This window comes from Zootoca vivipara, chromosome 11 (assembly GCF_963506605.1).
Source record: "Zootoca vivipara chromosome 11, rZooViv1.1, whole genome shotgun sequence".
NCBI classification, from domain to species: domain Eukaryota; kingdom Metazoa; phylum Chordata; class Lepidosauria; order Squamata; family Lacertidae; genus Zootoca; species Zootoca vivipara.
In genome coordinates this window covers 21,159,240-21,187,199 of record NC_083286.1, presented here as the reverse complement: position 1 = coordinate 21,187,199, position 27,960 = coordinate 21,159,240, and the positions used below count along the sequence as shown (strand labels likewise).

The 27,960-nt window shown below is 43.3% G+C and overlaps 2 protein-coding genes across 2 annotated transcripts; one reads left to right on the top strand and one right to left on the bottom strand.

The window, feature by feature from the left end:
• The first annotated feature begins 1,369 nt into the window (after positions 1-1,369).
• On the top strand, positions 1,370-11,313 carry SRP19 (signal recognition particle 19). The gene is made up of 5 exons (XM_035099970.2): positions 1,370-1,502; positions 2,875-2,950; positions 3,960-4,031; positions 4,469-4,580; positions 5,579-11,313. The coding sequence occupies exons 1-5, from the start codon at positions 1,462-1,464 to the stop codon at positions 5,710-5,712; spliced, it is 435 nt and encodes a 144-aa protein (XP_034955861.1). The 5' UTR covers positions 1,370-1,461; the 3' UTR covers positions 5,713-11,313.
• A 629-nt stretch (positions 11,314-11,942) lies between these two features.
• REEP5 (receptor accessory protein 5) lies at positions 11,943-27,960 on the bottom strand. The gene is made up of 5 exons (XM_035099969.2): positions 27,640-27,960; positions 26,237-26,330; positions 14,394-14,532; positions 13,572-13,740; positions 11,943-12,316 (listed from the first exon to the last, which is right to left on the bottom strand). Exons 1-5 carry the CDS (start codon positions 27,755-27,757, stop codon positions 12,267-12,269), a joined length of 570 nt encoding a protein of 189 aa, XP_034955860.1. The 5' UTR covers positions 27,758-27,960; the 3' UTR covers positions 11,943-12,266.

Genomic DNA, 27,960 nt, shown 5'->3' with positions numbered 1-27,960 from the left:
GGTCTTACATGCCATAGAAAAGGGGTAGCTAGCCCACATCCCACCAAGTATTGGCTCCCCAAAATGTGTTTACACACACACACACACACACCACTCACCACTCCTCTGATTCTGTGATGCCATTTTTAAAATGGTGTCCCAAATTAATTAACTTTACATTACTAACTACTCCTGTAGACCCTCCTCCCTACAATTCTGTGGTGGCAAAAGGTTATTTTTGTGGCCCTATCTTTGAAACAAAAACCTGACTTCTCTTGCAAGTAACTCGCGGTGATGCTGAAACATGTGCGCCCTCCAAGCCACTCTGCAACTTATTCATTAAAAAAATAAATAAAAACTATTTAAAATAGCGTAGAACAGGTGATGGGGCATAGAAGCCAACTCCTAGGGGATGAGGTCCCTTCTCCCCCTCCCCCCAAAAATTGAGGGGCGCCCCCCCAAGTTGATGGGCATTGCCATTCAAATACTGTGCATGTGCTGTGCCTTGTGATCGATTACCTGCCCCCCAAAAAACTTACTCTAGTTGGCACCCCTAGTGATGGGAAAACCTTTCGGAAAGCAGACTTGAAACGTGCCGTCCTCGCCCCCGCCCATCCTCTCCACGGAGAGCCGCCCTCGCTCCAAGGGTGGTTTCCTTTGTGACACCTTCCCTTCCCGAGCCTCTTTTATTATTTATTTTATTTTAATAATAAACGAGAGATTTCGGTGCAGCCCGCGATTTCTCATCCAAAGACCTCGTGGTTTTGCCTCTCAAATACTGGTAACACCCCTGAGTAGCAGCGCCCCACACTCTTAGACTGCGGCAATTCACTTACATGGGTGTAGCCAGGCTTTATGCTAGGGGTGGGGGTGTGTGTATTTTGTATTGAGTTACTTGATTTGGGGGGGGGGAGATGGGAGGTGCCGCTCCCTGCGTCCCCTCGGCACGCCCATGCCCACCTCCCCAAGAGTAAGCCCCCTTCAACTCAGTGGGGCTTATGGAGGCACGACGCTTCTTGCAACTACGGTATCTTGCTTTCTATACCGTGCTTCTATTTAGCCACTCGCCGCTAGGTTAACATTCTGATTGGTTCGCTTTGTTTTCCACTCCCGCCCACCGAAGAAAAAAAAATAGAGGAAGCGGAGGCGAGATGCTATATTTCTATGGTGCGCGCTGCAACTTCCATTCTCGCGATGCGGTAACCTGTTCCCACTACAATTCTCCCTATACTCAGAACCACTGGCCTCCCATTGGTTCGTCCCCAAAGCTGGGACGCTCTCTCTTTCTTTCTCTCTCGCTGGCTTTGCTTTTGAATGATAGTCCCGTGACCCATTAGCGAAGGGCAACGTCAGCGGTGCGAGGGCGGGACGTCCGGTCGTGTCTCTTCCCGTCCCCCTGTTTCCCGTCCCCAATTGCGGCTCAGCCAAGCTTCCGCTGAGCTGTGCTTTGAAGGCCCGGCCCGGTCTGCCGCCGCGGACACCATGGCTTGGGCTGCGCCCTCTTTGCCCAACGATAAGTCTCGGTAACGTGCGGTGGCGGTGCTGTCCCACTTGGTTATGGTTCTTTCTGTGGGGGGAAGGTGCTTGGCCGGCAAGTGGCCGTTATTCTCTTGGCGTTGTCGCCGCACCTGCTGCTCGACGGCTGTGGCAACCCTTGGATAAAAGCGTACTTATAATAGAAACACGGGATAACTGTCTGCTGATAGCCGAGCGACCTGGTTTAAAATTCATTTTAATCTATTAGATCAGTGTTTCCCAACCTTTTTTTTGGCCATGCCCCACCTAAACATCTCTAAAATCGTGATGCCTTCCTCCCCCCCCCCCCGTGGCATATAAATCTTATTATTCAAAAAGTGAACGAACTCCTATTCACGTGGAGGAAGCCTAAAAGGCCATTCACTGTTAATAACTCATTCTCGAATTGACCCCCCTTAAAAATCAAATTGCTCCTCTGTGGGTGTGTGCCCCACGTTGGGAACCACGGTATTAGATCATAAGGGTTTTCGTGCATTAATTAATGCACTTTTTGTAACTGGGGAAGCAAAATAATGTTTTGGAACCAAGAGCCATACTTTCTTCTTAGATGGTATACATGGAAGTAAGCATCCTCTTAGAACTATTGCAGAACTGTGGCCTGGCTTTTACACAAGCATGCATATGGAGATCCTTCCCACTTATTATTATTATTTTAAGACATGTATTTCTATGGTTGTTTTTGGTTGTTTTTATGCTGTTAATTTGCTGCAGTTCACTTTAGATCCCAGCCTCCCAGGTGACCGTCAGTGTCTTTAAAGATGTATTCATCTTGTGTTAGAGATGGGCCCCTTTAAGATGATAGCTCACACTGGCAAGTTTTATGAGCATTTAAAACATTATAAGTGGAATAATGGAATATATTGTTGTGGTACAGTTCTTGTTCAGAGTGTACACCTCACCCATGTCTAGGATTCTCTGTTCAATCCACACTCCCTTATTTTCAGGGTCGACTGCGGTGGCCAACCTGCCAATACTACCTTGTATGTGGATGGTGCTGTTTTGCTAATAAGGCTAAGCATTTGGATAATTTGCTGTATCAAATATAATGTGTCTACTGCCTGGTTAAACAAGCAATGCATTTTAAATTGATTTAATTTTGTTCTTATTCAATTGATTAGTTAAGTATTACAGCCTTTGGGGTGTCAGCCAAAGCCTTTAGCTCCATGCTTCATATTTGCAATTAAGTGAAGGGGAAAGTGTATTTTCTTTAAAAAATTGATCATGCCATTGTCTGGCAGCTGTAACTCCACTTTGGTTGGCTTTAAAGTTGAGTCTCAGCCTGAGTCTTGGGGTGGGGTACTAAATATTCTAAACATACACCAGAAGCTTTCAACTTGTGTTGCTTTTCTCTTGGCTTAGGTTCATCTGCATATATCCTGCCTATATAAATAACAAGAAGACAATAGCAGAAGGAAGAAGGATACCACTTGAAAAAGTAATTATGGATTGGGGAGGAGAGTGGGTCACATTTATTTATTTAAATATGTGTAAAACACACTTTCATTGCATATATAGTATGGGGGTTTTGAGCCTAAAAACATAATACAGCAGTAATAATGTTGGGTAAAAGAATTGGTAATATTAATAAAACTGGCTGGCAAAGAAATTATAAATTTAGTTATATACATACCATGCATAAAAATAATTTGTAGAAGATGGAGGAGGGAATTAATGATTGTGCACATTTTTAAAATTACCTGTGACAAATACCTAAAGTATTTACTACTCCCTTCCCATTGAAGAGCCTTTATGCTCACGAGATTGAAAGCTTTCCCTTCGGCAGATTCTCACATACTCCATATCAAGCCCGTTTGTGTGCCTGCAACCAGATTCAATGGACCACATTCTCTTTGATTGCCCTTTACACAGCAGACCTTGCCAACTGATGCTGAGTAAAATGTTGCTTCTCTGGCCCACAACTCCAAGAAGAAATCAAATGAGGTTTCTCCTGGCAGATCGGGGCAAAGATACCACTACTCTAGTAGCTTCCTTTTTCGCCACAATTTTACCCGAAAGGGTTCCCTTCTGTTCGGGAAATAGACTGGGCATAGCAGAACATCTAAGTGCACACGACCAGAGTGTGATCCTATAACCATTGACAGCTTCACCCTTGTCCTTTTAATTATCCCAGTAATTTGAAAAGGTTTATATTGTGATGTCAATAAAGGTATTTGATTTGACATTTTAAAATTTTATTTACCAGAGACTGAAAGGGCTATGTCAGCCCCCCGCAACTCTGTATTCTTAATAGTTGGGTTTCACTGGCTCAGAACATTTGGTTCTTGCCACAGTACTTTAATATCTCATGTTGGTGCAAAGTATTACTTACTGAACTGTTCATTGAGCATTTTTTTAAAGTTTATACACAAGAAAAGCTTTATTTCTTGGAGTAATCAACAATTTTAGCTGCACCTGATAGTAACTAAAATGTCTGACTCTTCTAGGCAGTTGAAAATCCAACATCTACAGAAATTCAAGATGTATGTGCAGCAGTTGGACTTAATGTGCTTTTGGAGGTAATATAATAATAAAGTTTAGTTCTCTATGTAATTGGAGAATATACCATAGGTATACATGTCTGTCCACTTTAGTTTTATTTTATGTTTTTATTGTACTTACTAGTTGCTTGTTTTTACAAAGAGTAAAAATATGTGTACTACAAAATAAGTGTGCATATTTTAAATGGTAATTAGAGTTGCTTAGATTGGAAAGCACCTTAAGAGTAAGCTATGAGCCATGGGAATAATGGCCTACCTTATGGAACTTGTGTAAGGTTTACTAAAATAATGTGTGAAAAACTCTTGCAAACTAATAGTTCAGTCTTGAGCATTTTTACTCAGAATTTACTGTGGGTCTTACTCAATAGTAAGTGGACTTCATATTGCAGTCATAGTATATATGTATTTTTAAGTAATCCTGGTTATAAAATGGAAACCTTTTCCCCAAATGCTAGAAAAACAAAATGTATCCCAGGGAGTGGAACCGTGATGCACAGTATAGAGGAAGAGTGCGCATTCAGCTGAAGACAGAAGATGGCAAACCATGTCAGCCTCAGTTTCCAACACGTGAGTGAGATTAGCTTTCTAAAGTTATACTTTTTAAACTAAAGACACCCAAATTTAGGTACTCAGAAGGTGTGTGTGTACATGCAGGGGTGGGGAGTCCTGCAAAAACCTTCCTTACAAATAGGGGCTGCTAGAGGTAGTACTGCAATCTTATAGCCATATGTGACCACCCTCTGCTCACTAGGGAGCACTGTTTTCCTAGTCAAAACTATACATATACTCAACTACCGGCACCTTTCAGTACAAGAGGCCCCTTCCCCATCTCTCTGACTTGATTTGGGCTTAGTGTATGTTCATCTGCACAGTATTAAAAATAATAATAATTCTATCAATGCAAATGCTAGACCCAGGGCCGGCCCACCCATGAAACAATGTGAGGCAACCGCCTCAGATGGCAGCATTGTCAGGGGCAACAGTTCCCGATGTAGATATTTATTCCCTGCCCCCTTGTTCCTGGTGTAGATCTTCCCTCAATCCTTCTTCCCTGGTGGAGAGGGAGAAGCTTTTTTGTGGTTTGCCTCAGGTGCTAAAATGTCTTGGGCCAGCTAGAGCTCTTGATCGTTTTCAAATACTTCTGTAAGCCTAAGTCTAAATACAGTAGACATGCCCTAAGTTACTGTTCTGCTGCCTTACTCCAGCAGGATCCCAATTCTCTTTGTTAACGGAAGGGCCCCTTCCACTCACAGAGGGCTCTTTCAGAGCTAAACCCAACCGTGTTACTTGAGATGGAGCGAAGGAATGTGTGTGCAACCCACCCATGTTTTGCTTGGCCGTACCCACTCTTGCCAAGACAGCCAGCCCCCGGAAGGTTAGTTATGATGGGTTGTGGCCCTTGGGCTGAAAAGGGCTCCACACTTCTGCTTCAGGTGACTAGTTTTGGGTGGTTTCCTGTGTAACTTCCAATTACCTTGTAAATGCAGCAGCGGTGGTGGAAAATGGAAGGGATTTTTTGTTGCCTCTTCTCTCATTTTTCCTTTACCTCTCCCCCCCCCCCTTAGGTAAGGCAGTGATGCTATATGCAGCAGAAACAATTCCTAAACTAAAAACAAGGACACAGAAAATGGGAAGCAGTGACCAAAGCCTGCAGCAAGGAGAGGGGAGTAAAAAAGGTAAAGGAAAGAAGAAGAAATGAGTGTGGCTGGTACATATGCAATGTATTAAGATGAATATAGATGAAGGGGATTATTGGCATCTGAACTGAAAGTTGGAGAAACAAATGAGAACTGTCAAAACTGTTTCTGGACTGGACTTCGCTTAACTTTTATCTAATGCTACAACAGATCAATTGGAAATATATGGAAACATCTGTTTTAGTATTTATACTGAAAAGATTGTCTATTAACGTGCAGAAATACATTAAAAATGGATAGAGTCAATACTTCACAGAGCTGATTGACCTTGATATGGTCCAGATTGGTAAAGATAACAGAGGAATAGGTTAATTCAGCATTGTATGAGGCTTCTAAACTGATTATTGTCATTATTAAAATAAACTCTTTGAATCAAACCGTTTAGAAAGCACGGTCTTAAAACTTCCTCAGTCTAAAATAACTGGTTTTAATTGGTATTTTAATTTTACATCTGGATCGTTCTAGAATGGAGCTAGACAATCTGAGGACCCCTCATGAATGAGGGATGTTGTAACATTTGTTTAGACTACTTGTATAGCATTTGAATAGTCTAATGAACGTGGAATGCAAACTACAGTCAGTCAGATTTGTGCATTCAACAATAGTCCAAAGTTTATCCAATTTGTAAAAATGTGTTTAATTCTAAAATATTTATGAGTAAAGTGTAAACTATTTTCATGTTGCTTCTGCAATGTTCCTGATGGTTTAGCATATATGTTATAATGCTTTTAGAGCATGATACATAATACTATAAAAAATTCACTTTTAAGAAATTATTGTAATTTGATTAATCCAAAACTACCTTGGACCAATATATGTATACTCTTTCTACTTAAATGAACTTGGTTACCCAACTGCTACCTGAGACTAGCATAAATCATGATAATACAAAATTATGACACATTTAAGTTGGTGAATTGTATAGCCAAAAGTCATGAATTCTTAACAGGATTAGAGTAGTGATACTGTGGCAGAGAAGTATAAGTTCCTGTCACATCAAATATATTTTATCCACATAGTGCTGCTCCTCTGTTCCAGTTTACAGCTCTTGTGGTGCTTTGTATCATTCAGCCAATTCATCTTCCAACTTTTCAGAGTTGAACCCCGCCTTTAGACCAAAAATGTATTTTTTTTAACCATATTTGTATGGTTTTAGCGCTGCTGCTGTGACCTGCCTTAAGTGACGCTGCAAATCAATAGTGGGTCCTAACCTACCGTACCAGTTGAAGACCAGTAGCTTAGTCCGATATTGAGGACCCAGAGAGTGCATGTTTTTAAATTTGCAAAATGTGAAAGTTTTGCCAAATTCCCCTAGATGGCAGCAATGTTAAACATGACTTGCTCAATGGAAAGCAGGACTCCTCTCAAGCATGCTGTTAGACTTGTTCTCTTTTAAGTTTCCTTAGAGTATTTTTAAAAAATTGCCTTCTAGCCTAGTCTTGTCTTTAAATGATTTAAGTCATATCATGTTTGCTAATACTGCTTTCTTGCTGTTATCGTATTTCCAAAATGTCAGGGTGACACAAAGGACTTCTTTATACATTATACATTATTTTACAGAAAGTACATCTGTGTAGGAAAAGGTATGTAAATTGCCAAGTGGAGGGATTTTTGTGTTATCGGAACACTGCTTTTACAGCGACTCCACAGTTCTTGACTTAAAGGCCTGGTTATAGAGAAACATTTTCGCCTGACGCCCAAAGATATGTAATGAATGTGCCAAGCAAGCCTCCCTGGGAAGAGCATTCCACAAGCAGGGAGCCACCACCAAAAAGGCCTGTTCTCATCTTGCTGCCCTCCAGATCTCTCTCAGAGAAGGTGCACATAGTAGGACCTCAGATGATTATTGTGGCATCTGGATTAGTTCATATGGGGAGAGGTGGTCCTTGAGGTATTGCGGTCCTGACCAGTTTTAAGGCTTTATAGGTCAAAACCAGCACATTGAACTGGGCCTGGAAACTAATTGGCAGTCAGTGCAGTGCTCAAACCGTCTTGCCCCGGTGAGCGACCTGGCTACCAAATTCTGCACTAGCTCAAGTTTCTAATGTGTTGCAGTAATGCTGCTGCTTAGTTGACAGAACAACCTAAAATGCTAACCCTAAGAATCTGTCAGTGGCATTTTTTGAAATCTGTTTTCTGGGCCACCTGCTAGATCAGTCCCAGAATTCAACTTCTGATGCACATTAGGAAGCTTCCTTGTGTCTGTTGTACCTTCTGCATCTGTATTTCAAGTGTGCTTTGCATCTATTTAAAGACTTGCCAGAAGCATTCTGCTCAAGGTAGTTTACAAAAAAGAGAGTAATCAGATTACATAAAATGTCCAATGTCAGCATTTAGTGTTATACCCAAGCACATTTAAAATATACAGCGAGCACTCTATCAGAGTCTGTAGAATTTATAAAATGAATCCAAGTATTTGTCTAAAGAAGGGATGTTTTGCAATGATGGTGGGACATGGGATTAGAGTTTCATGATACATATCAACTCTTGCTACGTGGAGGTCAAAGTCAAGCAACATTCATCATGTGACATTTTTGTCATTTCAGTTTCATGTCACATGATGAATGTGATGATTCACATGATGAAAACTGGTGATTTTCTTACATTAAAAAGTAAAATTAGAATGTGGGGTTGAGCAAAGTAGCATGGTTGCAGTTTGTCTATTAGTCTTGCTTGAATTCTGTTTTGTAAGGAGGGGAGAGTGCTGTTGAGCTCAGGTCCTGCTTGTGAACTTTCTGTAGGCATTTACTTGGCAACTGAGAACAGGATGCTGAACTAGATGGGCCACTGTACTGTTCCAGCAAAAGCATATGTTCTTAAGGATTTTTTAAAGGGTTTTGGGTTTTTTTTTTTGGTCTCTTCTGCCCAAACTTCTCGAGGTCTTGTATTTCAAGTGCAGCTGACAGGGCTACCATAAGCTATGGCTGCTTTGGCATCTTAAAAAGAGCATCAGCAGGGAACTGAACATTATTAGACTCTGGATAAATAGTATATTTTGAATTCCTTTTACTTTTTTCCAATTGTGTTTAGTATACATATTGGTCTCACATTTTCTATTTTATCTCTTAATCAGAGGGATTAAAAGCAAGAGGGCTGCCTTGGAGGGGAATAAAATGTTTCCAATAAATGCAAATATTTTATCCCACAAAAAGAGATATGACTGAACATTGATGGTATAAACTATATGAAGCCCTCCACACCTCCCTCTACCCCCACTAGTGAATTTTCTTAGTCCTTTTTACTATGCAGATGCAGAGCTCAACTGTGAAAGTTTAGTCAGGTGAGTTTTTGCAATAGTATATTGGATGAAAATGAATTATTGCATAATTCTTAATTCCTATACATGCAGTGTGAGTATCTTCTGTGAAGAAATGTAAAAATCACACTCGGTTGAGATACTGTTCTTTATTTGTTTGCATTCTTCTACGTACATTACATCTTCAGCACAAGCTGGTAAGGTATATTAACTTTTCCAAGCACTTGACAAGAATTTTTGTGTGTGGATCCAGAGTTGCCCTTCTACAAACAAAACACCTCCCATTTGCGGAAGGGACTGAGATCTGTCAGACATACCTACTGCAGGGGGGTGGATGGGAGAGGTGGTCTTCTGCAACCCCCCCCTTCTGTCTACCCCATAGTTCTGAAGGGTCCCTTAACCTTCACTAGCAGATTTTGGGGAGGTACAGGTGGCTGCGAGGGGACCCTCTTCTACCAAAGAACACTTCAACAATGGCTCACAGCATCCTCTGGCTACATCAAGTTCGGTGCCGTTATTTGTATGTGATGGATACATTGATGTAAGGCTGCTGATACTTTGTTCTGCTATGTTTACAAATTGAAGAGATACTTTCACTGTATACAGTATATAATTAGATTTTGTTTCTATGTGAGGAAAAATCATTTGAGCTTCACAAATTTACACTCGCTTGCACCTTGCCCTACAATCTATCAAATACGGCAGCAATTTAATCAGTTCAGCTTCCACAAAAATTACTCAAAGCATGTAAAAATGCAATAATAAAACATTACAGCATGCAAAACTGTTCTGCAGCTAAAACGTTAGCATTTTCTGACTCTTGTCAGACTGGCTTTAAATGCTTATGAACAAACATGAAGCCCACCAGTTTGGGCCTATTTTGTCATCAGTTTCAAGGTAGTTTAAAGCTGGCACAAATAATTTCCAAACTAGAAACATCTGCTAAGGGTGGATGCATTAGCTAAATTGTTCCTCTGTTGTTACACAAGACTTTTAGCCCCACTGTTGTTTCACGTTTGTAATAGGCAGTAACAGCCCTTTACAGGTGTACCACAAGAATGGAACAAACTTGATTGAGAAGTGTATACATCAACAAAGTGTTAACTACCAGCGCATCATTCCTTAAGGATGTAGGGGTGCCCATTACCTCGCCCCTTACTGCATTCTGTACATACGTACATCATGTGCTTGCTTGAATGCACAGCAAAAGCATTTGTGCCAAACATAAGGTTTAAAATACAATACTCTGGCTTTCCTCTGCTACTAAATCTCGGTTAAGTAAACAGACAAGTCCTTCCCCTCCACATCTCGCTACCTCTACGCTGATTTGGCATTTAGTAGTGCTACCGTTCGGACAGTGGTCACCAGGAGAAAAACAGTACAATTGAATTCATTAGAAGATATGGTAGTGAACATTAGCTTTGATAGTATAGAGAATAGGCTTGTTATGAATCATTTAAAAATGAAACCTCGGCAACAGCAGCAGTCTGGCTACCAAATAGGCAGAAGCTGGTTATTACCATTCTGTCTTGCTGGCCAGCTTGCAAGGGCATGTGGCTGTTCCATGGTAGAGGCAGAATGCCAACCTAGATGGCTGTTTTGACTTAACCAAGCAAGGCATTACCTGTATTGATTAGTTCCTTTTCTACAAAGTTGCAGGGAAGCTTTCGACTTTATGTGCAAAGCAGATTTCAAATGACCACCAGTAACACTCTGTGCCGAGCCTCATAGGAATGAATGGATGCTGAAGAGGGACAGTATTTGCTAGACGTATATCAGGTGCTTTCCAAAATGGGGTTTAAAATCAGGTCCAAACAGCTGTTTTAAAAATAAATACGTATACAAATATTAAAGAGGCCTGTTTTGGCTGATACCCTGTTCACCTACGTTCTGTTGCAACCACTTCGTTGCTTGGGGGGTATGACTTGCTTTGTTTCCTCCACTGTCCCAATTAAAAATATCATGTGTAATGTAAGCATTTATTTATGCAATACCTTCTTTACTCATTCTTCCTCTCTTTCGCATAGGAGTTATTTATCCTAGACACAATATCTCTTTCTGTATTTATCTCATTACCTATAAATTCTTTTAAAATTATATTAAGATATTTTTCAAATTCTCTCCCACGTTTTTTGAACGTCTGCCTCTTACGGACACAACTCTACTCTTCAATTGGCTTTCTTCTCTTTCTTTTTTAAACAGTCGCATGTGTAGTAACCCTAACGATAGGTGTAAATCTACCTGCTTTTCTTTATAAGAATGCATCATCATCCTTTGGTTCCACTGGCAATCCTTAACTTAAAAAAAAAAAAAACAAGCAAGGCTTTTTAATGCCTAGAGAGAATAATGAGAAGGGTCAAGGAGGATCTGCTAGCTGCCACATAGTGAGACCTTGGCCAAAGAGCAATATTGTGGGGTTTGGTGGGTTTTGGGTTTTTTTTTGCAAATATTCATGGGCATATTTCAGCTTGCATCAACAGCAGTATGAGGCTCCACTGCAGAGTAGCTATTCCACACAGGCCACAGGATAAAGCCCAGATGAGTGTACAGACCTAGGCATCATTATCCCACTTCCATTTCACACACATCCTTTCGGTACGTATATTCAACCATTGCAACTCTGGTCATAAACAACAAAGTGTTCTTCGCAGTGTTTTAAGGACAATTCCCATAGATACACACTCTTGACGAAATACTGCAAGTTACAAGCAGTCCTTGCAACAATAAGGAATATTTGTGTTCAGCACCGTACACAACCCGTCTTCACTGTTTTACAACACGGTTAGAGGTGTGAGTGTAAGAATACACATTAACATAAGGCTTTTTGATTTTTTTTACCTTCTATATGCAGAAACACACTGGCATGAAAAGCATTTGTCATTACGCTTTGCTATCAAACTAGATTACAGTGAGAACCTGTTAGATATGCAACAGAGCTTTTACACATGGGCACTGCATGCACAAAGAAACAAAGTGTAATGGTCAGAACCCGGGGCATACTTTATTTAAAGTTTACGTTAACTGCAAGACAAGACAGTATTGAAAGTCCCTTCTCTGCTCAGGAGATGAATAAACTAATATGTAAGCTTTAGATGCTACCCACTGCACTGGTTTTAAATAAAAATGCTTACTTTCAATACAGAGAACTGCAAAAGCAAGCAATCTTACAACACATTCCTTTAATAAAATAAAAAAAAATGTTTACAAGGCAACAAGATTCAAATTACTATATCACAGTCCCCAGTAACATCAAGCTGCATAAGGGAAGTGATGAGGAAACTTATCTTCCAGTTAACCATTTTAAGTGCTCTTCTTCTCGTCACCCAGTAAATTTATTGTTGCTTTTTTAGCTGAAAGAAGAAAAAGAAGAAAGTGGCATTTATAAACTGCACAACAGTATTTCTCTGGCCAGCTTACAATAAAAGTAAAACAATTTACCACAAAGAGAGCCATAACAATGCATCATAAAAATAGCAGAGAGAAAATCTATGTAGAGATAAAATTTCACAGCACCACCAAAATGTTGCTAATCTTGAAAGCTTATTAAGACTCCAAAAATTTGGTAGATCACTAAAAAAAACCCACAACCCTTAAAATCAGGAAGCCTGGGAAAACAAAGAGGTGTTTACCTGGTGCTGAAAAGATCACAATGCAGGTGTCGCTCAAGCCTCTCTAAGGAGGACATTCCAAAAGAGGTGCTACCCTCTTTGGTACATGCCCACCATATCTTGTTTGGCAAAGACAAAGGGCCTCATAAGGAGCTTTAATTATAGTGGTATTGCTGAATTAATATTGTTCAGCAGCTGGAATTATTGCAGCTCTGGAAATATTCGGAGCTATGGGTGTGCTTTTTTAAAATGGCCCAGTGCTAAAAACTCTGCAACCTGTCTAAATGAAGCAGATTAAATATATTTGCATACAATTGTTTATCCTGCTGCTGTTATTCATGCTGAATAACAAGGTGGCTGAGGAAACCACACCTATCCTGTGGGACTTCTGCTGAGCCCCAACATTCTCTCCCCTCCCATATTTGAGATTTCATAAGGTATTTTCTGTGCAACTCAAAAGCGCTCACGGGCTACAGCAGGGATGGGAACCTGTACTCGAGATGATGTTGGGACGAGAGTTTCCATTCCTGACCATTGGCCATGCTGGCTGATGCTGATTTGGAGGGCTTCACACCCCTGGGTTAGATACTTTCTTTGCCTTTGAAAAATGAGTGTTGGGATTCTCAGCATCAAGTACCTGATTCGGTGCTTATTTGATGCAATCCCAGTTGTCCATGAAATTTGCCTCTACTGCTCAGGTCAAAGCCAATGCTACTACTCACTATGGTCAAAAGAGGAAATCACAGACACATCCCATCAAGAGCTACTTGGGTTTTATTGTGTCTCTACCTTAATGTAATATAGCAGTAAATCCTATCATTTAACTCAAATAAAACAGACCCACATGCCATAGTACCTCTCACCGCATCTCTTTCTCTCTTTCTCTCTCTCTCTCTAACACCTTTGTTCAAAACTACCTACATATTCACAATTATCCACAAAGTAGTCTAGCCAGGGCAGAAAAATTATTGAAATAAACTGGCCCTATAGACCTCACCTTCTTTAGTAATGGTGTCTGCTGTCTCTGCGGCTTTGTTTTTCAGATCCTTTACTACGTTATCCAGCTGAGCCTCATGCTTCAGGAAGATGGGGCGGATAATTCGGTGGTAAAGCAGCTCTGCCCCATTTGAGGGACTTGGAGCCATGCACCATACCAGAAACCCACACTGCAAAAAAAGGGGGGGGAGAAGCAGGAAACCAGATTTTATCACACTGCCTATCATTAGTGGCATAGAAAGATCTGTAATCCTCATGTCAGGACAAGCTGGCATAGCATACGATCTAAGACACAGAGCTATAAATCCAGAGTCCCCGTGTTTGAATTTCACTTCTATAACCTTTTGTTCTCTTAGTGGTCAGCCAGATATCCCAATGAGAAGCCCACAACTGGAAGCTGAGTCCAAAGCATTTGCCCTGCTTGTGATCTCCAACCTGTATTCAGAAGCACACAGCTGATGATGGTGCCAGAACACAACCACAGGGCTGGCCCTATGGCCAGGCTGGGTGGCGCAGGGCGCCCGCCCGCCAGGGGGGTGTTGCGTAGCTGCACCCGCTCACCCCAGAGCTGCGCCCCCGGCAGCTGCGCTGGGAAACAGGGTGGGGGCGCCGGAGGGATCCGTCGCACCACGGCACCAAATATAATTAAGACGGCCCTGCACAACCATCATGGTTTGTTGCCTTTAAGAGCCTTATTCTCCTCTTTAAACCTATCCAATCTGGTGGCTATCACTACCTTCTTGTGGCAGTGAATTCTGTAGCTTGACGACACACTGCTCCTAAATTTTCTGCTAGCTACAGTTGAGGGTACAAGCAAACATACCTTAATCATGTAGTAGAAAGGGAACCAGGAAAGAAAGATGTCAGAGAAAAATTCCGCTATGCTGAAGATGCCATACACAACCCAATATGTCAGCCACTGTGTGTCGTCATCTTTGTTTGGGCTTTCAATAGCCTTGATGCTGAAAGAAAAACATTAAAAAGGCAAGTCAACTCATTCCCTCTACAACACATACACACATGGTCACAGATCTACTCCAGTTGTTGTTGCTGTTGATTAAATTTGTATACCACAATTCATCTGTAGATCTCAGGGCAGTTCATAAACTGAGTGCAGCTGTCCTAGGTTTCCTTTTTTAGCATTATCTTTATAGTTACAGCTACAATCTTCTATAACATCCGTACCGGGTATACAAACGGGCTGCAAAACTACAGTGGTACCTCGGTTTATGAATACAATTGGTTCCGGAAGTCTGTTCATAAACTGAAGCGTTCATAAACTGAAGCGAACTTTCCCATTGAAAGTAATGGAAAGTGGATTAATCTGTTCCAGACGGTCCGCGGAGTAACCGTTCATAAACTGAAGCGAACTTTTCCATTGAAAGTAATGGAAAGTGGATTAATCCGTTCCAGACGGGTCCGCGAAGTACTTAAACTGAAGCGTTCATAAACTGAAACATGGGTGTAATTGGTTCCGGAAGTCTGTTCATAAACTGAAGCGTTCATAAACTGAAGCGAACTTTCCCATTAAAAGTAATGGAAAGTGAATTAATCCGTTCCAGATGGGTCCGCGGCGTTCATAAACCGAAAATTCATAAACCGAGGTGTTCATAAACCGAGGTTCCACTGTAATTGCACTCTTGCTATTTTTTAGAATTTCTACATCAATTTCCCACCAAAATCTGGTTTGCTAATAATAACGATCCTAAAAACAGTCCTAAATGGTGGCAGTAAAATAATGTAGCAGAGAACTATCACTTTTTAAACTATCACTTTTTAAACCCTGTTGGCAGAACATGGAGGAAACAGCTTTTTCTTTTTCTCTATGGCAGCCTGGGGTGGTGGGGATACGTTATGCAGGCTCCAAGGCTGGCATAGTCTTGCAGGTGGTTTTGGGGAGGTGGCATCCTGTTTGAGGCACATGATAGTGATACGGTTGTGGTGGTACAAGCTACTGTGTGCAGCAGTTTAGCTATACACATGATCAGGTAGCAAGGCTGTACGCTTAAGAACATTCAGAAGTTCCAGTGGTACCATGAAGATAAAACACACTTTGAGCAAGGGCAGATCCCCCATGCTTCACAAACCTCAGGGGTTCCACAGCCCAGGAGGCTCTCTGAAAAGCTCAGATGCAGGAAGCCCAGTGAGATCCCCTCCATGTTGAAAGGCTACCAAACACCTTGGTGGATTATGTCAACTTGAAACATCAAGAGCTATTGAGAACCGCTCGCATTATACGCTGTCAAAGCCAAAACTGCTGCTGCTGCTGCTGCCTCTTAAATATGAATAATTATTTTAACGATCACTTATGCTAAGTTACTCTGTTGGAAAACACTGTTCTTTTTCAAGATCAGACAAAGCCTGCAATTATGCCATTTGCTAGTGTTAACATATCCATTAGATATGAAAACCCAGTGCAAAGTGAAATCAAGCTGTTTCGAAATTCCTACCTGGATACAGGAAAAATGATTAAAATTTGCAACTAACTGGAGTGAGCCAATAGGATTTTGGGGGTGTGGCAGTGCAGAGATTTATCTAAATCAATGTGACTAAATGTGTAGCTGTACCATAAAGTTTTTCCTGGGCTGCTTCCTGTTGCCATAAGATAAATGTAGGCGTGGAAGTTTGGTGATGCAGCTGTCTGTTGCCTCCGGCCATCTTGTCAGAACAGCTTTTCTGCTTCAAACAACACAAGAGCTTTCTGCCACAAGAGCTTTCTACAGGTGTTTGCTTGTTACTGCTTTCCAATCGCAAACTTCCAGTTCTTGCCATCTCTCCCCACCCCCAAAGGTATATTTGAACACAGCGAATACTTGTAAACACCTGCCCTTGATGGACCAGAAGGGTGGGTAAGATTTGAAGAGACTCTGAAACTGACTTGTAATATATATGTTTGACCTACAGAAACATGTAGCACTTCAAACACAACACAAGTTGGAAACTAGAAGAACAGGTTTTGTTCGGGGGGGGAGGGGGGGAAGAGAGAATGAATAACCCATTTGGACACTAAATTTCTTCTCTGCAATTGAGAAGAAATGTTTAAGTTTCAGTGCTTCTGGGATAACAAACACATTCCACAATAATCTTTCCTGCTATAAGAAGATAAAAGGCAGTGCAATGGCCTTTCCTCTCACCATCTGGGCAAGTACCACCACTCTCTTTTATTCTGTTCCCAAGATGTGACTAATGTTGATAAGGAATAATACTTTAGTGATGTCTTAAAAAGAGTGATCAGAGGGAGGATTTCCCCACCAGCTCAGGAAAAAGGGGATGGGTAAAAAATGCCTTGGAGTGAACCCACTTGCCTGCTGACCTGGGGAAAGAAGTGGTTGCCACGGAATCGGTTTTAATATGCTTGCCAAAGAAACATTTTGTTCCATTTTAAGTGCCTAAATCTATCAGGCAGAGATCTGCTGAATCAGGACTTTGCTGAAGCTGTCAATTTATACCTCCAACTCTATGGAGATAATCCTATCCCAAACCAATTTCACTGGTTTTTCACTGGGGCTGAATGTACCAAGCACAATATGGAAAACCTAATTTGGTTGAGCAAATGAGAATAGAAATTGGAGGTTGCTGAATTGTGTTCAGGAGGCCTTGGGGTGGGGAGATTTTGAAATTCAAATTAAAAGACACGCACTGACCTAGATTACAATCCAGTTAAGCACGGAATTTATTGGCAGGTTTCTTGAATAGATGAGTTGGAATTGTCCCACTGTTCTAAAAACACTCAAGAACAACTATCCAGTGTGCCCGAAGCAAATGTATTGTATATATTATGATCTCTAAGAAGGCAGAGTAGATTGAAAGCTGGGCTATGCCCAAACAGTATGATGCAATGCATTGTTACTGTAGGATTGTTTTTAATGTCAAGTAGTAGTTACTTAAACTATAGCATCCATTCCAAACCTAATTCCTTCCAGATGTTTTGGACTTCACTTCTGACCATCCCCAACCTCTGGCCATACTGGCTGGGGCTGATGGAAGCAGCAGTCCAGAATATCTAGAGGGCACCTGGCTGGGGAAGGATGGACTGCAGCAATGTATATGAGGAAGCAAAGCATGATGCAGGCTTTCATCTGAAAAAAAATCACAGCCATGTGTTTTATTGTACGATTGGTGATCCACCATGGAGGCCATTTTTTCTCACTTTAGGTAAGGCAAGTTTGAAGACTGCTGTCATATGCAGAATTCAGCACACTGAACAGGCACAAACTAACAGAGCTCCCCTTTCAATCCTTACCCAGTTTGCACATTGTGGTAAACTGTAGTTAATGGTTACTGTGAACCCGTTGATCTGGGCTGATCTGCCCCGTCTTGCTATCACACAGGGGAAAACATGACACTGCCTCTGGCTTAGCAATTATGTCCAAAGCAGGGATCATGGTTTGTTTCTCTCAAACAAACTACAAGTAAGCCAAGAACAAACGTTGGCTACAGAACGTGAGGCCAGCCACCTGTCAAATTTATTTCCAGAAGATAATCATCTACAGCACAGGGACGTCAAAGCACCATTCAGTGTTTGCAAATAACCCAGCATAGTGCTTTGAAGCACCGGTGAGGCCTAGCGTTACCACCCATCTGCTGACAGGCAGTAACTCCAAGCCTGCTTCAGGGATTGTCTTAGCAACAGAGTCTTCGTGTGCAACTGATCCAGTGGGCTTCCAGTTACTGCCTATCAGCTGACAGGCAGTGGTTGTTGGGTGCCTGGGAAGCTCTACATTCAGCTGAGCACCAGTTGCTTTCTGCAAGGATCTGCTACACGACCAAATTTCACATGGGGAACTCAGTCAAGTTGCCAATTCAGTGGGTTTGGAAAGAAATGAATGCCATATTGAACAAAGAAGGAATTTTTTCCTTTCTTTCCAAAGAAGGCACTGAATGCAGAATTCAGAAAGCCCTTTGCACAGTGCTTCTAAGGTGCCTGGCAGAACAGCTGACCAGCAATGCCTGCAGAGCCCCTTTCAACAAAGCCCTCCCAGCCTTTGCCTCCCTTTATTTTGGCCACCTCATGAGCACAGAAGACTCCCTGGAAAAGACCGTGGTGTTGGGAAAGATCGAGGGCACAAGGAGAAGGGGACGACAGAGGACAAGATGGTTGGACAGTGTTCTCGAAACCACCAACATGAGTCTGACCAAACTGCGGGAGGCAGTGCAAGACAGGAGTGCCTGGCGTGCTCTGGTCCATGGGGTCACGAAGTCGGACATGACTAAACAACAACAACCTGGTGACATTAATTGTAGGACAGGTGGCTGTAGCTTGCTTAAAAATATCCTGGTCGGTAAAATGAGGAGATCTGGTAGACTGGATTAGGCCCATGGACTGGAGATTCCCCAGCCCAGTTTACCATGATGTGCAGATGAAGACAATGCCTGCAGTATGGAATTAGGCAAAAGCATTCTTGCTTTTACTGGATAGGGCAATTAATAACCAGGTTCAAGGAAGCTTTGATGCAGCCTAACACAAGAAGCCACATAAGCATGGGTACATCAGCCCATGTACTTCTATGGGCAGCTGCTGTTTTGCTAGAGACACAGTTAACTTAGTGGAACAGTTTCTGGCTGACTTGAGAATACTGCAAATCAACAGCAGGGCACTGAAAAGCACAGAATAAATTTCTGTTGCAAGAAAGAGACAGAGGGTAGCTGGCTCTCTCTACAAGTCCTTCCTAGGGGGCATTTACTCCCCCCCCCCCACAGCACAGTGGACAAGGAGGCAAAGTCACAAGAGTGACTCAAATAATGTGATAAAGTGACCCAGGGATAATCACACACTCTCAGCCTAATCTACCTGATAAACAATGGTCTACACATTTTGGCTAGCCTCATAGATGGGCTACAATTTAGTAGAAAAGCCACAAGTGGCCCCTTGTTCTTCTTGTTTAGTCGTGTGCGACTCTTCGTGACCCCATGGACCAGAGCACACCAGGCAGTCTTGTCTTCCACTGCCTCCCACAGTTTGGTCAGACTCATGTTGGTACCCGAGAACACTGTCCAACCATCTCATCCTCTGCCGTCCCCTTCTCCTAGTGCCCTCAATCTTTCCCAACATCAGGGTCTTTTCCAGCGAGTCTTCTCTTCTCATGAGGTGGCCAAAGTATTGGAGCCTCAGCTTCAGATCTGTTCTTCCAGTGAAGCACTCAGGACTGATTTCCATCAGAATGGATAGGTTTGATATTCTTGCAGTCCATGGGACTCTCAAGAGTCTCCTCCAGCACCATAATTCAAAAGCATCAATTCTTCGGCGATCAGCCTTCTTTATGGTCCAGCTCTCACTTCCATACATCACTACTGGGAAAACCATAGCTTTAACTATATGGACCTTTGTCGGCAAGGTGATGTCTCTGCTTTTTAAGATGCTGTCTTGTTCCTAACCTTATGCAACACCTCTGCATGAGTCCAGAGACAATGCCCTGCTCTCTTCCCCCAGCTTCAAGCAAGGACCTGGAAAGGCACACTGGAAAGGAAAACTGAGCTTCAGTTGATTCCCACACACTTTCCCAGCTCCTGCGTTTGCAGCAGGGGCTTGCGTTTGCAGTGGGCAGACAAGGCACTGAGTGGGTCCACTGCCTGGGCGGACAAGGCATTCTGAGTAAACGAGGCTTTTCTCTCTGGAGCTAAAAGGAAAGGCTGGCGTTTGTGTTCGTGCTGGGTGGCCAAGGTGCAACCTCTGTCATCCAACCCCAAAGAGCAAGCTACAGCCTTTTGTCTCTGCTGAAGCAAGGGGTAGGATTGTCATATGTTGTCATATGTGTGTCATATGTGTGGAAGAAAACCTTAAGCACATTGCAGAGTTCAGCAGAGTTTCCAAAAATAGACCAGAGGCAATAGTACTTCATTCAGCAGAGCTTTACTTGTGCTGAAGGCAAATGTAGCATAATGGTTATCAAATCCCAATACGATCAGGATTGGCTCAGTTCATACAAAATCCAGTTGCAGCATTTATAAACTTAACTCATAATAAGACTAAACCTTAACACTAAGACACACCACACCAGAAGGGAGAGAGAGAACAAGAAAAGTAAAGACAAGACCCAGGGTCTTGTTGGCCTCTATTTATAGTCAGCATGACTCTGCAGAATAGAGATAAGAGAACCAGTTCAAAGCAGCTTCCCAGCAGGTATAACCCAAACAATCATTAACCCTTCTGCCTCTGCTTCTCTCACACAGAGAAGCTTCTAGTAGCTTCTTGTATTAATCAGAATAGAAAAGAATAGGAAAGATCTTTACAGATGAGATCAATACTTTCTGCACTAAGAAATGCAAACTGACAGAGATCTTCCCTCCAGTTGTGATGCAGCCTCTAAAAGTCCACTTCCAAGCAGGAGATAAAGGCCAGGACTCCTCTCCTCACTCTTGAAAAGGGCACTGCTCCTCTTGTCATCATTCTGCCCAGACACTGAGGTCCAGCGCCAAGGGCCTTCTGGCAGTTCCGTCACTGCGAGAAGCAAAGCTACAGGGAACCAGGCAGCGGGCCTTCTTGGTAGTGGCGCCTTCTCTGTGGAATGCCCTCCCATGAGATGTCAAAGAGATAAACAACTACCTGACATTTAGAAAACATCTGAAGGCAGCCCTGTTTAGGGAAGTTTTTAATATCTGATGAATTATTGTATTTTAATCTTTGTTGGAAGCCGCCCAGAGTGGCTGGGGAAACTCAGCCGGATGGGCAGGGTACAAATAATAAATTATTATTATTGTCACCACTAGCATTCTGAGTGGTATTGTGGACCTTTTCTTATTAAGCTGGTTATGAAGAGCTCCTTTGGTAAGGTTACCAGACATCCCCGTTTCCCGGGGACCATCCCTGGATTTACAAATCAATCGCCTGTCAAAATCCATCTATTTAGTAGGAAGTTGAAAAGTGTCCCCAAATTCATTGGGGGGGGAAATCTGGTAACCTTCTCCTTGGGAGAAAAATCAGGGTAACAGACGTGGTAGACTGCTTCTGTCCTCTCCCAACCTACAGGAGTTGGCCAAAGAATTGAGAAATGCTCCAGAATTTACACAATTACATTCATTCGCAGCCTCTTTGCAAAACCAAGTAGGAATCCCTTTTTCCTCTAGTGCTCTGACCCACTTTTTTTTTTTACTGTTACTTACATTTAATCTACGCATACTTTCCCTCTGGTGTTCTATGTAGGTCATAAACATTCAAATACCTTTGAGATACTAAATGAACTTTCAACTACTTTCAGCTTTGCCCGTTATTTAGGCAGAGCCCAACAATACTAAGAAAAGAAGAAGGCTGATGCAATTAATGGAAAGTGATTTACCAGAGTGTCTGGAAGTCTACAAAGCAAATCAGTTTAGTCTTATGACAATGCACATGTTATAGAAATACAAAATTAAACCAGTGGGACAGGGTTTCCCAACTTAATTCGCCTTTTGCCCTTGCCTTGTACAGAGACGCTGGTCACCAATATAATTCGATTATTCACAATGAGGTGAGAAGGAACCTGAAAAGCCCAACAATGAATAAAAATATGCAGCATGGGAAATGTCTGTGCTGTTGGCTAACAACTTTAGCACATGACCACAAGAGCAGAATGCAGTACAGTACCTAGGAAAATAAGATAGAAGGCAGAAGAGAAAGATATGAACCTACCTCTATTAAGACTGTGGCCACACACACACCATACATGTAAAACACATGTAAAACACATGACTTCTCCCAACGAATCCTGGGAACTATAGTTTACCTCTAAGAGACCTTTAAACTACAGTTCCCAGTATCTTTTTTGGGGGGGGGGCAATGTATTTTAAATATAAGATGTGGGTGTGACCTGCATGACCTGTAATTCTCTGGCACCAGCACAGGATCTGCCTTAGGCACAGTGTTAGAAACTGAGATATGAAAGCTAGGCGCTAAATGGCACCTTCAACCTAGGTGCAACAACAGAACATCTAGGTGTGTGGTTTTAATAACAAGAATACAAATCTGAAAATGAATGAATTGCAGCTAAAATATTATGTGCATTTTTCACATGGTCTAGTTCTTCCCCTGCCCCCCACCCCTTTAATATTCTTAAGAGGGTCTCTCCTCCAGTCTTCAGAGAGTAGCTGGAAGTGGGGAGGCAGAAAAAGGCCCTCGTTTCCTTCCACTTTGCAGTTTTAATCTGAAATCTTAGGCACAATACTGCGCCCAGAGCTCAGAAGCTGCTCATACTATGAAATTCCCTGTCGCAAAATGTGCCTACTGGTAGAACAATGGGAGTTTTGAACACAGCTTAGCCAGTGTTCTGCTTAAGATTGCTTAGAACGCTACCCATCGATCCATTTAGCTCACTACAGTCTACAGTAGCAGCGGACAACACATGGCCACATATGGCCACCTGCCTAGTTTCAAAAGAGAGAATTTTAGTCCTGTCTGTTACATAAAGTGTCTGAAACCCCAGGGAGATGCGCTGGAAGGTAACCAGATTAGCACAGTCTGGCCATAAGAGAACACTTTCCACAGACTTCTGCTATGCAACTCCCAAGATGAAGCAAACCATGTTGCAAGGCTCTGGCGGGCTATTCGCAGTTATCTTCACATTGTCAAAGTGACAACATAAAAACTGTTTGGTCCTGCAAAGCATGGACGAGTCAATCACAGAAATAACTAGGATCATCCAGATGGCAATTTGAGACTTAGCGAAACTTAAAGCATAACATCATGGAAAACACAAGCACAGATATTTAGGAAGGCATTGTGTTAGCCTTTTCGAAGCTGAGCATCCTGCAGTTTTATGGTGTCAGAATTTTTAAAATCCTGTCGCTTAACCCATTGCCGCTTTAGTTTCTCGTGTACAATGGATATCTCCCTGCATCTTCACTAAATGTATTAGCCTGTGGATTTTTTCTACTCCCAGGGCAAGCACAGTGCTCTGAAAGTGTTGTGTGCTATTATCAGACCCGCAGATAACATCACAGTGACAATTGTGCAATTAACCTAACTGTGGAACTAAGCTATGCATGGCTACTTGGAAGCAAACTCCGCTGAATTCAGTGGGACTTGTTCCCAATTAACTGTACAGCAGAAATGGGAAACCTGTGGGCCTCTGGGAGTTGCGAGACTACAACTCCCATCATCCCTGACTATTGGTTATGATGGCTGGGGCTGCTTCTATGTGAGAAGATCTTTGCTTCTGACTAAAATTTAATGTTTGCACCTCACTAGATTTTTGCCCACACTTGTCCAATGCAAATGCGTCAATTCACCTGATCGCTACACGAAGCCCTCCAAAAACAGGAAGCCTGCATCATTGGATGATTTGTATTTGTGGGAAGGGACAAGGAACTTTGTGGAAATAACAGGAGCCACTGAGGCTGTCTCTACAGCAAATAACTACCAGTACTATGTGAAAAGCAAATGGATTTTAAAAATGTGTTTGACATGGAAGCACCCACTGGACTTTACTGACCCTTTCTACACACAAGATTTCATACAACTAGCTTATAAGCCTGTGCTAGGAACCTGCAATTTTAGAACTACTGTCAGATTTAAGAAACTTAGAGAATGTATAAGGGAAACTGCCTCTGCCTCAAGTTAAGATTTTGGTCTGCAGACTTCTCACCCTGCAAGATGCAGAACTGTAAGCTAGTACAGTGGTACATTGGTTCTCGAATTTAATCCATTCCGGGAGTCCATTCGACTTCTGAAAAGGTTCAGAAACCAAGGTGTGGCTTCCAGTTGGCTGCAGGAGCTTCCTGCACTCAATCGGAAGCCACATCGGACATTCAGCTTCTGAAAAACGTTCACAAACCAGAACACTCGCTTCCAGGTTTGCGGCGTTTGGGAGCCAATTTGTTTGGGAGCCAAGCCATTAGACTGCCAAGGTACCACTGTATCTCAATGACACCACTGCCTTTGGAGTGTACAGAACTACATTTGAGTCTGGAGTTAGTCTGTGCTCATATGTTTGAGTGAACTGGGGGCTGGAGAGCACATGTGACCACCACATGTGATGCTGTTTATGAACATAAGCAGACAGATTTATAGGAGACTTCCCATCAATATCCTCTATATGGTCAAACTAGATTTGATGTAGGAGATCTACAAGTGAATCTTCTGGTGTCAAGGATAGCTCAGTCGGTAGAGCATGAGACTCTTAATCTTAAGGTCATGAGTTCAAGTGCAAAAGATTCCTGCATTGCAGGGTTTTGGACTAGATGACCCTTGGGGTCCTTTCCAGCTCTACAATTCTCTTATTCTATGCTGTCTTCGTTGTTGTTGTTAAAACCAGCTGGGCTGGAGGATCTGAATTGACCACAGTGCAGGTAGAAGGGTTTAACTTTTCCCATTATGTGATTTCTTAATCATAGGTAAAGGGACCCCTGACCATTAGGTCCAGTCATGACTGACTCTAGGATTGCGCGCTCATCTCGCATTATTGGCCGAGGGAGCCGGTGTACAGCTTCCAGGTCATGTGGCCAGCATGACAAAGCCGCTTCTGGCAAACCAGAGCAGCACATGGAAACGCCGTTTACCTTCCCGCTGTAGCGGTACCTATTTATCTACTTGCACTTTGACGTGCTTTCGAACTGCTAGGTTGGCATAAATCTATAGCAATGGTGCTATTATCCCCGGGGGGTGGGGGGTTGTGAAGAGAGAACACATTAACCCACATTGTCTTCAGTTGTCTGAGAAGTGATGCAAGGCTAATGGAGAAAGCTCTCTTTGATCTGTGCTGGCAATTTCACACATACAAGTTCTCACTTGATGTTGAGGGATAAAAAGACGCACATGTGAAAAAGCACCTTTAGCTTTTCCAGAACATACAGGTGCACTTAAGACAGGGCACTCACATGTGAAATTCTCACCATCCTTTCCCAACGCAGTGCTCATTTCACAAGAAGATTGCAAAACTGTAGTCTTTTCCATCACGTTTAAGGCGCGGCTCTCATCCTACCGTAATCCATACCAGCTGTTAACATTCAGCCTTCAGTCAAGTTCCCATTAGATGAGCCCAATGTTGCAGCAGCCAGCAAAATACCCTGTTCTTATGTGTATTAAAGCTACATCTTGTAAAGAAGGGGAAGACGGTCCAAAAAACCCTGAAATAATTGCTTAACTTTGGCTGGATCAAAACCTCTCTCTCTCTCTCTCTCTCTCTTTAAAAAATAGAAGGCCCACACATTTGCTCAAATACCCCCCCCCCATGGTTTCAAAGTGACATCATCAACATTTCAGGGCACAGAGCCAAAATTTTCATTGCAACAGAAATCGTCAAGATAACCTTTCCTTCCAGACAAAGTTATATTATTTCCAAAAGCTTTTGTGGCATTAAGATGCCTAAATCGTGCAAACCCATCACCCACAACGTCACAGTCCATCTGCAGACTCCAATGAGTTCTGATTCTACAGCACAGGGTAATGGCAAGATCAGGAGTTGGGGGGTCAGCCTACTGAGTGAGGCAGAAGCTTCTCACTACCAAGCTCTAAGGATGCTGTAGTGTGTAGCCCTATTCAGAGAGGGGCCTGGCAAGTTCTGAAATTGCCTTAAGAAAAAATCCAAAACAATTCCTTGAAGGTTTGGCAGCCACTTGCAACCTGACAAAAAAAAGAGGGAGGGAGGAAGAAAGGAAATCTGTAGCACATGGCCCACCCCCTCCAAAGTTACCAGTTTCATCAGGCAGTTCCAGTACACAAAAAAGAGGAAGAGGCTTCTCTCTCCGAACACTTACGAGATGTATGCAGGATAAGCGAACCCAATCAAGTTGCAAAGGAGGGACGCTCCATAACCGAACACCAGATAGATGGCTAGCGCGGCACCAATGGCTGAGAAAGAAAGCAGAAAGTCAGTCGGGGTGGAGAGGAGCCCTTCCCTACGCACGCAATAAAGCAAAGGCTTGGTTATATAAAGATGGAAGTTTCCTTAGGGCTGAGGTGGGAAGGAAACTGATGAATTCCTTCCACGAGGCTCAATCCACAACCACCACAGCCCCCAACATACGGCTGGAGAACTGGGCACCACATCCTGCCCACTGTTTACTGTGAAGTTTAACCCTCATGGGGGTGGGCAGGAGAAGCTAACCTGTGATACTGAAAGGGTACATGGCAGATCCGAGACACAAAGCGATACTTAGTTCAGCCCAGACACGTCAGCTAGTCAATTACCATCTTGTGGGAGTTTCTCTCTCTCTCTCTCTTTCCCACCCCTCTCCTCCTCCTCTCCGAATTTCTCAGAAGGCAGCAGTAATTTCCCTCCAAAGGCATCGAAAGTAGGGCTGGGGTTCCCCCTCCTACTTCCGTCGGGGCACATACAAAAATCTGGTGGTTGTTTTTTACCAACATGGCATAAGAGCAGCGCCCGCCCCCGCCCCCCCCAAGGAGGAAGCAGGAGAGATGAAGCAGGAGGCGGAGGAAAGAGCTGAGCTGTTGTAACCTGAGACCAGCCCGTTTTACGGCGGCGGAGGCTGGACATTCAATCCCAAGGACTGAGACTCCCGCACCTCCTCCTGCCTCCCCCCCCCCGTCTTGGACACGGTGCCTAATATGCGCCTTCTCATGCCATAAATGTCGCCCAAGAGGGAGAGGGGCAGGTGCCGAGGCCCAGAATCTCTTCGCCCCACTCCCCAGGCCCCCCTGGCATAATAGCAGGGTGGGGTGGGAGAGCGAAACGGCGCTTTCATTCCCATTATTGCAAAGCAAGGCAGGGTGGAGAATGTTGGGGGTAGGGGGGGGCGGGATACTCCCTTATTGTGCAATGCATCTGTTTCAGCGCTAAGAACATTTACGGGCTGTTTTGCATTTTGGCGTTTGAATCGGCGTTGAACACCGCCGGGAGATGCAAGTTGCAAAGGCTTCAAAACAAACGAGAGGATTAAAAAAACAAAATGCAAGGCCGTCGGGGCCGTAACAAAACAAGGGCTTCTTTCCTCTCTTCCCTTTCAGAAACAACCTCCAGTTTCACCGTTTTGGCGAACGTCGCAGCAGGATCACAGTGGCCCTTGTCGACGTAATGTTTGGTTGTGGGTGGAGGAAGGGGGAGAACAGCGCGGACCGCAGGGGAGGTTTTGGAACAGAGGGAGGAAAAAAGGGGGGAAAGAGAGAGACTGCATCACGGAGAAGAGCCGCCGCTCCTTACCGATGGCGATGAAGGACCTGTTCACGCCGGTCCTGCTCTCGATTTTCTCCAGCACGCCCGTCAGGCAGTTCTTCTCGTGCAGGAACTTGTCGAACCTCTCCCTCATGGACGCGGTCATGGTGGCGGGACCCCTTCCCTCTACGCAGGAGAGGAGAGAGAGAGAAAGCGGCTCTGTCTACTACAGGCGCAATGCAAATTTCTCAGCAGCAGGCAACGGACCCAGGCCTGCTTTGCTCGCGGAAGGGAAGGCGGAGAGACGTCAGGAGCAGCAGCAGCGGCATCATGGGGGGCAACGTCAGCACAAGCCCGGCCCCGAAGCCC